Source organism: Juglans regia, chromosome 16, assembly GCF_001411555.2.
Source record: "Juglans regia cultivar Chandler chromosome 16, Walnut 2.0, whole genome shotgun sequence".
NCBI lineage: Eukaryota > Viridiplantae > Streptophyta > Magnoliopsida > Fagales > Juglandaceae > Juglans > Juglans regia.
In genome coordinates this window covers 23,316,769-23,331,904 of record NC_049916.1, presented here as the reverse complement: position 1 = coordinate 23,331,904, position 15,136 = coordinate 23,316,769, and the positions used below count along the sequence as shown (strand labels likewise).

Sequence of the window (15,136 nt, the reverse complement as noted above, 5' to 3'; positions counted from 1 at the left end):
TGTTTCATGTCATTTTTGTAGACGTTTGAAAGAAAATTTGTCAATTGTTGATAGAGATGTCTTGGTTCACGGCCTTGGGGGGAATCAAAACTAAAGAGGGGTCAACCAAAGATCAGGCCATACCTGCTCAGGCAAATCCCCTTCCAAGGACAAGAGAACTAAAACACGTACACCCAAACAGTCCCTCCCCTAAAACCCTCGAGTTCGTTGCTCTCCGAAATGCTGAAAGTTAAAACCTAACATATTGCCTGCCTCTCTGTCTCTCAGCACGGTGAAGCAACCGACAATGGCTTCCGTTGTGTCAACCATTAAGCAAAAGAAGAAGAAAGCTAAGCACAGCGTCTCTCTGTCAGACCTGAAAACCCTAGGCAACCAGCTCCTCTCCTCCCGTGCCCATATCAACAATCTCCCTCTCCTTCTCTCCTACGTCTCCCCCACCTCCCCTCCTCCCTACGCCCTCGAATCCCTCCTCTCCCTCCAATCATTCTTCACCCCTCTCCTTCCTTCCCTTCCCCCCTCTTCTCCTTCTTCCAAGCCCTCCGCACCCGACCTCCAGGACGATCCTGACTTCATCTACCGCACCTGGCTCCGCTCCAAGTTCGACCATTTCGTCCGTTCTCTAATTGATCTCGCTGTCTCGCCGGACTCCGATGAAACTCTTAAAGTCAGTATTTTATTCGCCAACTTATTCCGTTAACTTTTGGGTTTTTGTTGTAATTTTGTTTTGTTGCTTGATTGTCTAAATTAGGGTGTGTGTCTGTGTTTTATAATTTTATGGGATCGTTGTGAATATAGGAGGTTGTGTTGGATACGATAATGGAGTTTGTGAAGGTGGGAAACTGTGGGAGGTTTCATTCAGCTATATACCACAGGTTATTACATGCTATTGTAAGTTGTTTTACCACTTTTCCGGCAGCATAAATTGTACGCTGCATTGTCTCTGTGGCCTTGCATGTGTTTTCTGAGGTTTTACGTTGTCTTTATTGTGTTAGATTAGTTAATGTATGCGTCTGTATCGTTTCTTGCAGGTCTATTCTTCAATTTCCATTTATTTCTTGATAGACTTGCTGGTGTCGAACTACTTCAAGTATATCGATGTACGGTATGATCCCTTTCTGCGACTGCTTGTTAATTTCGTTTTTAGAGATATGATGCCATGATTTAAATCTCAGCAACACATGGGATTTGATATGATCTTTATTGTGTCTATCTGATCAGTTCTGTTCTGACTTCTTAGACAGGCTGTTTCTAGTATTACATAAAAGTTATCTTAATTATTATCTTCTGTTTTTTTAGTGCGTTTTTGTTTTGGATAGGCATGAATGAAATGCAAAAACATGTTATGGTTGATTGTGATTTTTCTAAATTGTGTTATTATTTCTGCTTGCAGTTATTTTACGTACATTAGCCTGGAAAAAATTTCTAGAACTCTGGAGTCGAAAGAAATCTCTGGTACTTCTTCTGCCATGGTCCTGGTTTGGAAATTATTCTGCTAACTTCATCTACCTCTGTTCTTTTTTCTTCTTTTTTTTTTTTGTGGGAAGTTGGGGGCGCAGTTTTGCCTGTCACTTTATTAATTGTCTTCCTTACTAAATGACAGATGTGAATGAAGATAGTATTGATGAGAGTCATTCAAGATCAAGGTCAGTATTTACTATGTACAATCTCTGGATGGTATAATCTTGTTTACGATCTGAATTCTTTCATGCAGATTAATTTGCTTTTGTATGAAGTTCTTTTGGAATTAGATATTCTTCTTGCACTCACCATGGGTGCATTGTCTATGCCATTTTCTATTAAATTTTCCTACTGGGCATGTTTTATAAATAGAAATATATGGATATGAGACTAAATTCTAGTGTTTTTTTGTACAAAATATCTCTTTCTAGTACACTAATGTTACCGTTGTATAGCTATTGAATTTATTGGATAAAAGTATACTTTTCTTGCAGTATGGAGGTTTTCCTTCAGAACATACATTATATTATCTCACGCGTGCCTCATATGGAAGGCTTAGATGAAAAATCTGATTACGAGATGTGGAGCAGATCAGGTGATTTCTTGCTGGTTACCCTAGGAGCTTCTTCTTGTGGTTTTAGTTTACTTCAATTAAATGATGTATTTCTCCAATCAGAATATGTCTTGCCAATCCTTGATTATGACTTATAAATCAGTTGCAGTACATAAGCACTGTCCACATTCTGTTCCTTTTTTATATAAGTAATAATCATTTTATTTTGTAAAATGCTAAAGGCGCAGTCTGAGAAATGTCCAGCATTTTGTTGTAACAACCTGGATGGACTTGAGAAGATGAAAGTACTTATTGATAATTTTTTTTTTGAACTTTTTGCTCAATTAAGTTTTGAGTTTGTTAGTTCCTTACTGATTAAGATTCTTTTCTAAAGGAAACGATAGTAAGGAGCTATCTGGGAATTCAAAAGCAGAAGATAAAAAGCTCCAGACTGAGAAGTCTAACAATGATGTATGTGATCATGTATTCACTCGTGCAGGCTCTTGAATATTTTACTTCTAAAATAATCCTAATTGCTCTATTAATTATCTCTTAATAATTCTTTTACAACACTGTGTTTAGGTGTTGGCTGCAGCCAAAATTGCAAAAAGGATGAAACTAAAATTTACAAAAGCCTGGATTTCCTTTCTTAGGTTACCGCTTCCGCTTGATGTGTACAAAGATGTAAGACTCAAACCACTCATTGCATTATATTTTGGTTGTCTTCAAAATACAGGAAAATAGCTGTTTCTGGCTGGTCTTGAGGTCAGGCTCCAGCCAAAAATCCCTGCCATGCAAAATTGGATGCTCAAATCCTAATAGGTTTTCATTTCATTGATTGAGCCCACCAATGAAGATTGTGGTTGTAACCTTTTCTTTCCCCCAATGAAAATCTAAGCAAAAATGTTTACTTTTGCACAATTTTTGTGATTGGATATAATTTCATTTCTCATGGCAATAGTCTTTTGACAAAATGATGTGTTCTCCTCTATTAGTGGTGGAAGCTAAGGTATAGGTTAAAAGGTTTTAATATATGGATTTACGGGGTGCTTTTACGTATGGAATATAATTTATGAGTTGAGTTATGGTAATATACTTGGTTTCTGGTAATTGCTATTTCTCCCACCCTCTCTATCTGTGTTTATTCCCACCTTCTTATTTCTTTCTTTTCAAATTTGCTTCCATATTTTCTGAACTGCTTACCTTTTGATGTTCAGGTTCTTGTTAGTCTTCATCAGGTTGTCATTCCTTATTTGTCTAATCCTATCATGTTATGGTAAACTTACATACTGATTTGTATAATATTGTTTCGTACTTTACTTCTTCAGTCTTTCTCTTCTGAATGGTGAGCTTGAGTCTGATTTACTACCTGACATCGTGCAGTGATTTTTTGACGAGATCATATGACATTGGTGGTGTTGTCAGTGTCATGGCTCTTAGTGGCCTCTTCATCCTCATGACACAATATGGATTGGAGTACCCTAACTTTTACGATAAACTTTATGCTTTATTGGTCCCTTCTATCTTTATGGCCAAGCATCGGGCAAAGTTTTTTCAGGTAATGCAAAGTGTTCATCATTGAGCTTGAAGTAAACAATTTTTTACCTGCCAAGGATTTTTTTTTTTTTTAAAATGGAGTAAAAAAGTGAAAAAAGTGAATTTGAATACATGATATCATAAACTTGGCCACTTATGTGATACTGGGGAATTAGGTTGAGTTTGATATGATATTTGGTGCCTTGGTAGCAGCTGTCTTTATGCAGGACAAACAGGATTGAGAAGAAATTAGGAAAGAAAAGAGAAATAAGAAAGATTAGAGAGGAAAAAATGAGCCAAGAAAGGAGAAAGAAAACACTCGAGAAAGAAAGGGGGAGGTGGAGATAGAAAATCACTTCATCAATATTTTAATTCATTCAATAAATTGCCGACTCTTAAGAGTACAAAAGGCCCTTAGATAGACTTAAAAATAGATACAAGTAGAGCTTTTTGAACTCCTAAAAAAATAAAATTCCAATCCTAGTTTAACTTTGGCTGTCTAATCTTAATTGAACTCTTCAAAACAAAATAACAACTCTTAAAGTTAATAACCAAATTTTATTAAAACTCTTCGTACTTGTCCTTCAGGAATATTTATTTTTTGAGTTGAAAACTTTAGCACATCTGATTTTATTTTCTTTTCTTTGAACCTTAAGTGGATATTTGACATTTGTCATTGATTCTACTAAGCTTCCTATCATTGGGGTTGAATTTCTATACATCAATTTTGGGGAGCTGCTTTGGAAGTAGAGTAAATACACTAATACAGTCAGAATTCATGGAAATTTTTTACTAAACAAATGCACAGAAATATTTTAGGCAAATATTGAAGATAAAAGAAGATGTACTTTAAGGTGGTTGAAAATTGTTTAGGAAAAAAAAGATTGGTATATGTTTTATCTTGAGCCATTGTTTATTTTCTAAGTGACTACTATTTATCTTCTGCAGCTTCTTGATTCTTGCCTAAAATCTCCACTTCTCCCAGCATATTTGGCAGCTGCTTTTGCTAAGAAACTGAGTCGGCTGTCTCTTTCAGTTCCTCCTTCAGGAGCATTGGTTATTATAGCTCTGGTTCACAATCTCTTACGGAGACATCCTTCAATCAACTGTTTGGTGCACTGGGTAGCAATTACAATCTTCCCATCATTGTTTCTTGCTTCAATGTATCCATTATCCATTTGATCTTGGTGCAAGTGGGGATTGGAAGGCTCTATAATGAGTGGACTTGTAGATATGATTTTATGTTTGTGAATGACATAGATTTGCAAATTCTTTGCTTGTTTTGTGAATTTTTTTCCCATGATTGTTGCTTAATGCACAGATACCTAAATATACCGTGTCTGCATGGAAATTATTAATAGACTGGATAGTCTTCAGGAGTTGCCTGTAAGTACTGTTTTATTAATAGAATTTTGATGGAAAGATCTAAACAGAAGAAGATAGGTCTCCTGGTAATTATTTATTTATTTTTGATAAGTTCCTGGTAATTAATGATTAATAGAAGGTATTAGATTGGGCTTATTGGGGAATGATATCAGGGTTTCAGTACACAAAGGATTTTTACTTAGATACCCTAAAAAATTTCCGTATCTGATTTGATTGATTACTGATGCAAAGAAAATTCACAGGTGGGACATGTACTTTCCATGTTACAATAGAATTAGACTAGTTCCTAGTTTTTTTATCCCCCTGTACTTTTTCAATTGCAAAGCCTAAAATAATTTGACCAAATTGGATTTGGCTACTCTGATTTTCACTTTCTAAAATTTGGTGACTAGTTGGATGATTTGACCCTGTTTCTTCTGATTCTTTAAATAGCATCTTGATTACAAGTTCCACTAATCTTATCTCTTATCACGCTTCCCAATGGTTTCTATAATTTTTTTCGTGCTCCATAGGAAAAAAACTGAATTAGTTAAGTCTGTGCAGGAGGATGGTGATGAAACTGCAAAAGATAATGCAGAAGGTGACTCTGGAACTGGCTCAGATATTTCCAGTAGGAAGCCAGGCATGGATTGCTTTAACAGTGAGGAAAGTAATCCTATAAAGTCCAATGCCATGAGTAAGTTTCTCTTTTTCAACTCTCTGGCCCATTTACTGCCATCAGCCAAACCCAACATGTAGTTTCCATTAAATTGATAAATCTGACCAGATATATTTGGATCATAGGGATTTAAATTTCCTAACCAACCAAAAATAGAAAATTTCAAAGATTGGAAATAAAGAAAATTAAATGAGACGTTCTAAAATGAACGTAAATACTGAAATAAGGCTATTCATTTTACCAGTAAAAAACAGACTTAAATACGGACAGGTGAGAAAGACTTCAACATAAAATGCATAAAAATGTCATTGGGATGAATAAGGGCTAAAAAAATGCAATAACAGGGGAGTTTTGTCCATAAAAGAGCCCAAAAGGGTTCATCTTTGAGGACTCTGTAGTAATTTCGTTTTGACAGGTTATGTGCCCTGTCAATCTCCTCAGATCAGAAGTTGTGGCTGCTTTAAGTTTGTTCCTTAATCTAGGCTCTTTTACGAGCTGAACTATTGAGCTTTCACCTGAATGTCTGTCTATACATTCCACATTAAATATACTTCTGGATGCTACCAAATTGTGGCCTCATAAAATAGAACCATACGAAACTACTTTTTCCTTTGTTTTACTTTCAAGGCTTGAACCTCTTTCTTTCTTATCAACTTAGTACTGTCAGGTTTTTTATCCAAAAAAAACCCCTAGGGTTGGCTCAGTAAAGGTCTTGGTCTTGGTGGTATGCTCCCACCAAGGTCCAAGGTTCGAATCTCACTGCAAACAATCTCTAGGGGCCATCGGACTGGGGGATTTTTCCCTTGACTTAACTGAGGTGCACTTCCAGGAAACTCCTTGCTGAGGGCCGACACTGTTCCCTGACAGCGGGTGCCAATCAAAAAAGGTTTTTGATAAAAAAAAGAAAAAAAAAAGAAAACAACAACAACAACAACAACAAAGTACTGTCAGGTTTGAACTTTGATTGTTTGATGACCTAAGGAGTTAGGAGACAGTCAATTGTAATAGAGGTAAATGTTGAGCGATCCCGTGTATCATATAAGTGAACATCACATGGATATGTTTTTCTATGCGCATTAATATCTCCTAATTCTCCTCTCCAGTTTCCATTGCAAGATTTTGTTCGTTAAAAATACTTGCACCCAATTGATAAACACATGAATATAAGTGCATGTCTGGGAGAGTGGGATTACTTTTTAGAGCATCCTCACATGTTGAAAAATATTTTTGGATCAGGAAGCTCACTTTGGGAGATTGATACCCTCCGTCACCACTATTGCCCTCCAGTTTCAAGGTGCATGCTCCAATCCGGTCATCACACTACATATATGTGATACATGTGCATGTACTTCATAGGCGATTGTAGTTTTGTAATGGCTTTTTTCTTTTGGTGTTAGGTTTGTTTTGTCACTTGAAAATGATTTGACAGTCAGAGCTAAAACAACTGAAATGACAGTAAAAGATTTCAGCTCGGGTTCATATGCAACAATTTTTGGGGATGAGGTGACATGCTCATTTCTGAGATTCTGTCAACACAATGGAAAACTTTAATACGCTTTTTGGATTGCATTTTTTAAGTTTTCTCAAAGCTGATCTCTTATTTATTGCAGATGAGGCGAAGGGTAAAACAGGTTCCACTAGCATTCCACAAAGTTACTCCTACATCTTTATTCACAGAGTCTGATTTTTCTGGTTGGACTTTTAATCGTGAAGATGGCAAGGAAAAGAATGATGGCAGTGATGAGAATGAGATTACCAATGAACATGGTCGTCGTTCTGCAAAACGACAAGTAGAGAGTTCCTGAACCAAGTGCAGTCTCTCTCGCTGGGCATGTGTACCAAAGTTCATTTTGTTTGAGTTACCATTTTCCTCTTTGGAATAGGCTTGTCTTTCTCTGCATGGGGGTTGGGAATTTTGTTAGCTGTATACTGCAGCCGGTTTTGACCTGCTATTATGCCCAATTATCCGTTCCTTATCAGTGTAATCAGCAATTTCCTTGAGATGAAGTGTGATTACAGCCAAATAGATGATAAAAAAAACTTACTTGTACGGCTTTCAAATCTTTTGAGAATACATGAAATCTAGTTTTTGTTTAGCATCTTGCATTGTGAACTAGATGAGCCACAAACGTTCGATCAATTTGGATCTTTGAGATTGGTGGGGTTGCTGAGCTGAAATAAGTGATAAGAACACCTTACAAGTGGTTGTTTCAGGATATTTTCATTAAATATCCCACGTGCTTTGTGAAAGAAACCTGGTGAAAATATCATGGACAATGGTTGAGGGCAGTGGGGACATACTCAAAGAAAATGGAACTGGAAAAGCATACAAAAGGTGGAGCTTCCATTGATCCATCATCCACTACTACCACTAGGCTTCTGTCATTCTAAAATAAATAAATAACAATACCCTACCTCCCAATATATTAATTTGGCTTTCATTATCCAATAACTGCCCCTCAACCACGTGACAACTACATCTCTCATCCCAAAATTCTGAGGCTGCAATATAGGAGTGGTAATATGTGACACGATCCGTTAATCCAATACGAACACGACACGATAAAAGCGGGTTAGAGTTTAACCTTAACGAGTTTGGGTTAAAACGGGTTGACCCGTTAAGACACGATTGTTTAACGGATTACTAACGGGTCAACTCGTTATTACCCGTTAGTGACCCGTTATAATCCGTTATGACTTGTTCAGAAAATTAAATTAAATTTATACCCTTAGACCTAAAGGGGAAGGAGGACGCTCCACTTCCTTTTTTCAAGTTTTAAATTTGTTTAGATCTGTGTTTTTAATTTTTTATTATATTTAGGATTGTAACGTTAATATATTTATATTGTATGTTTTGTTTATTATATTTGTGATATAATTTTAATAATGAATATTATTACAAATTGTATGGATCATATTTGTTTGGATTGTAATTTTAGACTTGTAGTTAGTTTTTTTATTTTTTATAGATATTATTTATATTTAAATATTTATATAAAATCAATCAAGTTAAATGGGTCATGTCGTGTCAATTTATTTATTATTCATTAATGAGTCATAACGGGTCGTGTCGTGTTCAGGTTTGAAATTTTGACACGAAATTCTTAACGGATCGTATTCGTGTTAACCCATTAAGTGTAATGTATATACCTTGATACGACACGAACACGATCCGTTAAAACAATTTGACACCCCTACTGCTATATATTTCGATCGATATTCTAATGGACTGCTCATGTACTCGGGAATCTTGCCTAGATTTTGTGAGCTATCAACAATAATATATTAATTATCAAACGAGAACTACCTCCCTCCTTTACACAAGATGTAAGTTACAGGCCGCATGATATTTCGACTCCAGGGAAAAAACCATGCACAAAATCCATATGGACAAGACAAGCACAAAAGCTATTTTTTTTTCAACTTCATAGGGGTGGGGGGGAAACAAAAACAGAAAGGGATGAGATCATGAGAGAATGGAAACTCCAAAGCAGGAGAAGCACGAGCGCCACCAAAGTTTCCAGTCTATTTTTGTCCGCTGTGGGCAAGAGGTCATTGTCAAGCAATACAAGAGAGCAATATCCACCAAATTTTACAGTCCATGATCAATACCATTACGTACCTCTTTCATCACCACCATCAAATTCAATGCCATCATGATCATCCGAACGACAACTTTGAGCATTACAGCCACAATGAAGAGATCCCACAACGAAAACAACACCCAAAGACCTTCATTCATGGTTATTTGTGCATTCATTCACCATCATTATCGAGGGGTTCTACCACTACCCTTGTTCTCCAAATTATTCCCACATCATAGAAGCATGCTCCTGCTGATTCCTAGCCCTCACTGGCACCGAGGCTCCTATCAATATCATACGCACAACATGTGGAGTTTCTGTTGTCATTTTTAGAGTGATGTCATGAGCTAAGTTGACTGTTCCCTCCCAATATTCTTGGGACGCTCAAGTTTTTCCCTTGTGAGTGTTCTCTTTAGGGTCTGTTGTGTGTGTGCGCGTAGAGTTTTCTTTACATCCAATTTTTCTAGCACTAACCCAGTTGAATATGAGAGCCGAAAGCTCAATGAGACCGAAAGTCGTGGTCTATCTTTCCTTCTCTTTGGAATTGGTATTGATGGTGGTTTGCCTCACAGCTCTGCCTCCTATTCCTTTCTGATGTTCTCTCTTGAAGTTTGAGGTGAGAACGTCTTCCTTGTGAAGTTTTGCTATCACCTGGTATTTTTCTTTTTTTCCTTGCGCTAAGCACATGATGCGTATTTCTTATATTGAAGTTGCTGCTTTATTAAGACAGAATTGTGTTTGTTCTTTGTTCTCTGCCTGTTGCTTTTGGATTTAAAGTATAACAAATCATAATCGATTATTTAATTGCCTTGGTTCGCGTATGTCAGACATTGGAATGGGTAAGTCTTCTACTTTTTCGGGACTTCCTTGGCAAATTGGATTTCTTGATACTTCTCAAATTCTCTGCGGTTTGAGTATGCTAAAGTTCTACTTGCCTTGGATAGGGACGCGTAAGGTGTCGTTCTCTAACATTCTTTTGATTAAAGATCCTACTGTTCTAGTTCAAGTTGCTATTATTAATCAGAAAAAATATATTCCCGTTTTGACATACTAAACACACCACTGATTTGAAAGCCTAACACATCAGCTAGGATAAAAAAGTATGTGTTTTGATTTTTTTTTTTTTAAACGCGCAATAATTAGTGTGTTTATGTATTGGCTCGTAAGGAGCAGAACTCTTATTGCCCAGGTGGGAGACATTCAGCATGTTTGCTTTGGTAGTTTTGTTTGAGTACTTCCTTTGGTTCATTTTTTTTCATTTGGCGTGTGTTCTGTTTCAGTGGTGGGTTCATCATTTAGTATCACCATGAATCTGGTTTGGCGTGTGTCAGTTTTCGTTCTTTGTATCGGAGCATTCACATCAGGGGCTTTGAGACCTAATGTCGTGAAAGTTGGAGCTATTTTCACATTTAGCACTATCAATGGGAAGGTAGCAAGGATTGCCATGAAGGCTGCCGAGGAGGATGTAAATTCTGATCCGACCAATCTAGGTGGAAGTAAATTGTCTATAATCATGCATGATTCCAACTTCAGCGGATTTCTTAGCATCATTGGAGGTAAACTTTTCTCTGTTTTTTCTTCTCATAAATATTTATTGCCTGTTCTTATTTTAGCTTACATTAGTTTAGTTTCTTTTTCATGATGAGTTTTTATCCTTGGTGGGATGATGACATTCATGATTCAATTTTCTTCATTGATCGCAGCATTAAAGTACATGGAGACTGATACCGTAGCTATAATCGGTCCACAAAATGCTGTAATGGCTCATGTACTCTCACATATTGCAAATGAACTCCATGTCCCGTTGTTGTCATTCACAGCATTGGACCCTACCCTATCGCCTCTGCAATACCCTTACTTTGTTCAAACAGCACCCAATGATCAATTCCAGATGAGTGCGATTGCAGATATGATCAGTTATTTTGGTTGGGGAGAGGTTATTGCAGTTTATAGTGATGATGATCAGAGCCGAAATGGGGTTATTGCTTTAGGTGATAAACTTGCAGATAGACGCTGCAAAATTTCTTACAAAGCTGCACTTCCCCCTGACCCCACAGCAACACGAAGTGAGGTTAAGGATCAACTAGTGAAGCTACAAATGATGGAAGCTCGAGTAATTATTCTACATACCTTCTCCAAAACGGGTCTCTTGGTTGTCGATGAGGCCCGGAATCTTGGAATGATGGACACTGGGTATGTTTGGATAGCTACTACTTGGTTATCCACTGTTTTAGACTCAACTTTACCACTTTCTTCCAAAACTGCAGACTCTATCCAAGGAGTCCTGACACTTCGTCCACACACCCCTGATTCCGGAAGGAAAAGGGCTTTTATGTCACGGTGGCACAAGCTGAGTAATGGTTCTATCGGGTTGAATCCTTATGGTCTATATGCCTACGATACTGTTTGGATGCTTACTCGTGCAATGAAGTTGTTTTTTGATCAAGGGGGTAACATGTCATTCTCTAACAGTGCACGTTTAAGTCATTTAGGGGGAGGGGCTTTGAATCTTAGTGCATTGAGCATTTTTGATGGGGGCAAGCGATTGCTTAACAACATATTGCAGCTCAATGTGACAGGGGTGACAGGAACTATCCAATTTAATCCTGATAGATCTCCTTTTCGTCCTTCATATGATATCCTTAACGTGATTAAAAATGGTTATAGAACTATTGGATACTGGTCTAATTATTCGGGGTTATCTGTTGTGACCCCGGAGATGCTTTACTCAAGACCACCCAACCGTTCAAGTTCAAGCCAGCAGTTAAGCAGTGTGGTATGGCCTGGAGGAGCAACAAAGAAGCCTCGTGGGTGGGTTATTCCAAATAATGGAAGGCAATTGAGAATTGGAATCCCAAACCGAGTTAGTTACCGGGACTTTGTGTCGCGATCAGGAGTAAATGGTACTGATAAAGTTCAAGGATATTGCATAGACATTTTCCTTGCTGCCATAAACCTGCTTCCTTATGAAGTTCCACATAAGTTCATTCCATTCGGAGATGGGCATAAGAATCCCAGCTATAATGAGCTTGTAAATATGGTCACAGCCAATGTAAGTATAACTTAGTGGAAATGTATACTAATTTTATTTTTCTTATGGACTAAATGTTGAGTTTGTTGGTCCATCTGATCCTGAAACTTCATTTGTAGGTTTTTGATGCTGCTGTAGGAGATATTACAATTGTCACAAACAGAACAAAGATTGTGGATTTTACTCAGCCATATATAGAGTCGGGACTAGTTGTGGTGGTCCCAGTCAGGAAGTTAAAGTCAAGAGTTTGGGCATTCTTACGACCGTTTACTCCTTTCATGTTGGCTGTCACAGCAGCTTTTTTCCTTCTTGTTGGAACTGTTGTTTGGATTCTTGAACATAGAATAAACGATGACTTCCGAGGGCCTCCTAAGAAACAGCTTATCACAATTTTGTGGTGAGTGCTTAGTACAGTGGACATGTGACTCAGGTTTTTTGTGTCGTGTGGATTTCTTATTTGAAGGAAAAACCAGTATTTGACTTCTGTTGAATGTATACAACAAATAAATGAAGCTTGACTTGCTTACATGAATGAAACCAGCCGATCTTAGAAGTGATAGGATACACAAAATTCAGCAACCCTCTTATTCCTGCAGAATTATATCATCCACGGCCCTTTCCCTCCTAGTTCCAGTAAAGCCTATCATCTTTGATTTCTTGCATGCTTATCATGTCCCAACCAGAGGCCTTCATTCCTCGGAGGGTTTCTGGAAGTTATATGGGAGAAAATTTTCTTAGCGAGCATTTTTCTCTCCCTCTCCCTCTCTCTCTTGTGCACAAATTTTCTACTTTACGGAATAATCATAATATATCAGATGATGGATAGTTGTATCAGGGAACTAAACCATTGAAACCTAATGTGATTCAGCACAACTAAATGTTCCTAAAGATTGAGCTCTTTTAAGATCAGATGTCAAGATTCATCCAGTTAGCAATCATGTCACTTAGTTTTGCATCATTTCTGTTCGACTTACAACTTCCCATTGGTTCTTTCTGTAACTCCTCTCTGCCTTTATTTTCTTGTCTTTGCAGGTTTAGCTTCTCTACTATGTATTTTTCACCTAGTAAGTCTCTCCATTTTGACAGTCTATGATTTATGTTTTCCTGGATCATGTTAGCAGCTTAGCCAATAATGTCAACTCTGATTTCTTGACATTGCAGGAGAAAATACAGTGAGTTCACTAGGTCGGTTTGTGCTTATCATCTGGTTTTTTGTAGTTCTGATAGTCAACTCAAGCTATACAGCAAGCCTGACATCAATCCTCACAGTGCAACAGCTTTCTTCCCCCATCACGGGAATTGATACCTTGGTGACCAGCAATGAGCCAATAGGATTCCAGGAAGGATCTTTTGTAGAAAATTATTTGTCCGATGAACTCAACGTCCCAAGATCTAGACTAGTTGCTCTTGGCTCACCAGAAGAATATGCCGATGCACTCGAGCTAGGAATTGTTGCTGCTGTGGTTGATGAACGGCCATATATAGAGCTCTTCCTGTCAGACCATTGCAGGTTCTCAGTTAGAGGCCAAGAGTTCACCAAAAGCGGCTGGGGATTTGTGAGTATATCAACCTGCAGTTAACGTTTTCATTTCTCCACCTGCTAATCAAACTGGTTCGTTTTCTTCAAATTTACATGTCCTTGAAAAATTGTGGGAACATTTCAGCTGGATCATAAATGCTTGTAGGCTGATGTTTTGCAAATGGGGGAATTAAAGTTAAAATAACGCAGAGTATTTAGTGAACAGTAATGTTAAGGAGTATGGACCATAATCTTACAAGCAATTACACTTGGAGCTGGTGTAGAAGAATGGTGTCATTCTTCTCTTTAAGAGAAGCTAGTGAATGATCATTTTGGGTATAAGAAGATGTATTCTATTAAGAGAAATGATATTTAAAGTTATAGAGCAAGTACCGCGCATTCTTTTTGAAAAAAAGTGAATAAATATGAAATTAAGTAAAAAAATTAATTTTTTAATAGTAAATTGACTCTTTGTCAAAAGGAGTGCACGGTGCTTGCATAAATCTAGCGAGAAAGGTGGACCATATCCTTCCTGACTGTTGTTTCTGTAGAAAACATTAGAAATAGAGCATTAAAAAACTCATGTTAATTGGCATTGGACTCAATCTTCTAACAAACCAAGATATAGTTAACTGATCCATGCTCAGGGAAATTTTCTCAGCAACTCTTTCTTTGTTGTTTTTTTGGGTGGGGGAGAAGGCGTTTCCAAGAGGCTCTCCTATAGCAGTTGACATATCTACCGCCATACTGGCTCTATCTGAGAATGGTAATCTTCAGAAGATCCATGACAAGTGGCTATTGAGAAAGGCTTGTGCTTCACAGGCAACTGGGCTTGTATCAGATCAGTTTCATTTACAAAGCTTCTTGGGGCTATTTCTCATCTGTGGGATATCCTGTTTTCTTGCTCTGCTACTTAAATTCTGCTTGATGATGCGCCAGTTCACCCGTCATATCCCTGAAGAAACTGATCCTCAAACCGCCGGTGGTACCAGCACACGTTCTGGGCGCCTCCAGACATTCTTATCATTTGCAGACGAGAAGGAAGGCGTGTGGAAGAGCAGGTCAAAGAGAAAACGCACGGACGGGTCACCAAATGGTTATTGGAATGAAGAGAATTGAAATGCACCCTTCCCGTGAAAGACTCGAGTCAAGTACCAATGAGACTCAGCTTCATTATCTCTCTCTCACTCTCCCGTGAAGCTTTCTACGGTTTTGAGAGAGAACACTGCACTTGAATTTTATTATATTTCATATTAAGATTTATATTATCTATATTATATTAAAGTTTATAATATTGTATTTATCTCTCTCCTAATTATAAAAAATATGTACAAAAATAATTCAAAAATCTCAACTCAATTAGAACTATACTTTTGTTTTTCTCTTCAGCTACTCGATGTTTGTATACAAA

General features: G+C 37.5%; 2 protein-coding genes across 4 annotated transcripts; both read left to right on the top strand.

Annotated features, from left to right (window-relative positions):
• Positions 1-90: 90 nt before the first annotated feature.
• LOC109006657 (protein NUCLEOLAR COMPLEX ASSOCIATED 4) lies at positions 91-7,687 on the top strand. Its single transcript, XM_018986012.2, has 15 exons — positions 91-664; positions 796-888; positions 1,029-1,102; positions 1,391-1,452; positions 1,601-1,643; positions 1,953-2,053; positions 2,406-2,482; positions 2,594-2,695; positions 3,229-3,287; positions 3,395-3,569; positions 4,496-4,669; positions 5,477-5,609; positions 6,828-6,885; positions 6,989-7,094; positions 7,202-7,687. The coding sequence occupies exons 1-15, from the start codon at positions 287-289 to the stop codon at positions 7,394-7,396; spliced, it is 1,830 nt and encodes a 609-aa protein (XP_018841557.1). The 5' UTR covers positions 91-286; the 3' UTR covers positions 7,397-7,687.
• A 1,444-nt stretch (positions 7,688-9,131) lies between these two features.
• LOC109006659 (glutamate receptor 3.2) lies at positions 9,132-15,088 on the top strand. 3 transcript variants are annotated; one of them, XM_018986017.2, is made up of 8 exons: positions 9,132-9,791; positions 10,456-10,731; positions 10,879-12,227; positions 12,326-12,603; positions 13,239-13,270; positions 13,368-13,391; positions 13,476-13,762; positions 14,425-15,053. In XM_018986017.2, exons 2-8 carry the CDS (start codon positions 10,482-10,484, stop codon positions 14,842-14,844), a joined length of 2,640 nt encoding a protein of 879 aa, XP_018841562.1. In that variant the 5' UTR covers positions 9,132-9,791; positions 10,456-10,481; the 3' UTR covers positions 14,845-15,053. The 3 variants fall into 3 exon arrangements, with proteins under 3 accessions (XP_018841562.1, XP_018841561.1, XP_018841563.1); XM_018986016.2 differs by having other exon boundaries at positions 9,135-9,791; positions 13,368-13,762; positions 14,425-15,088; XM_018986018.2 differs by having other exon boundaries at positions 9,148-9,791; positions 10,507-10,731; positions 13,368-13,762; positions 14,425-15,052.
• The last annotated feature ends 48 nt before the right edge of the window (positions 15,089-15,136 follow it).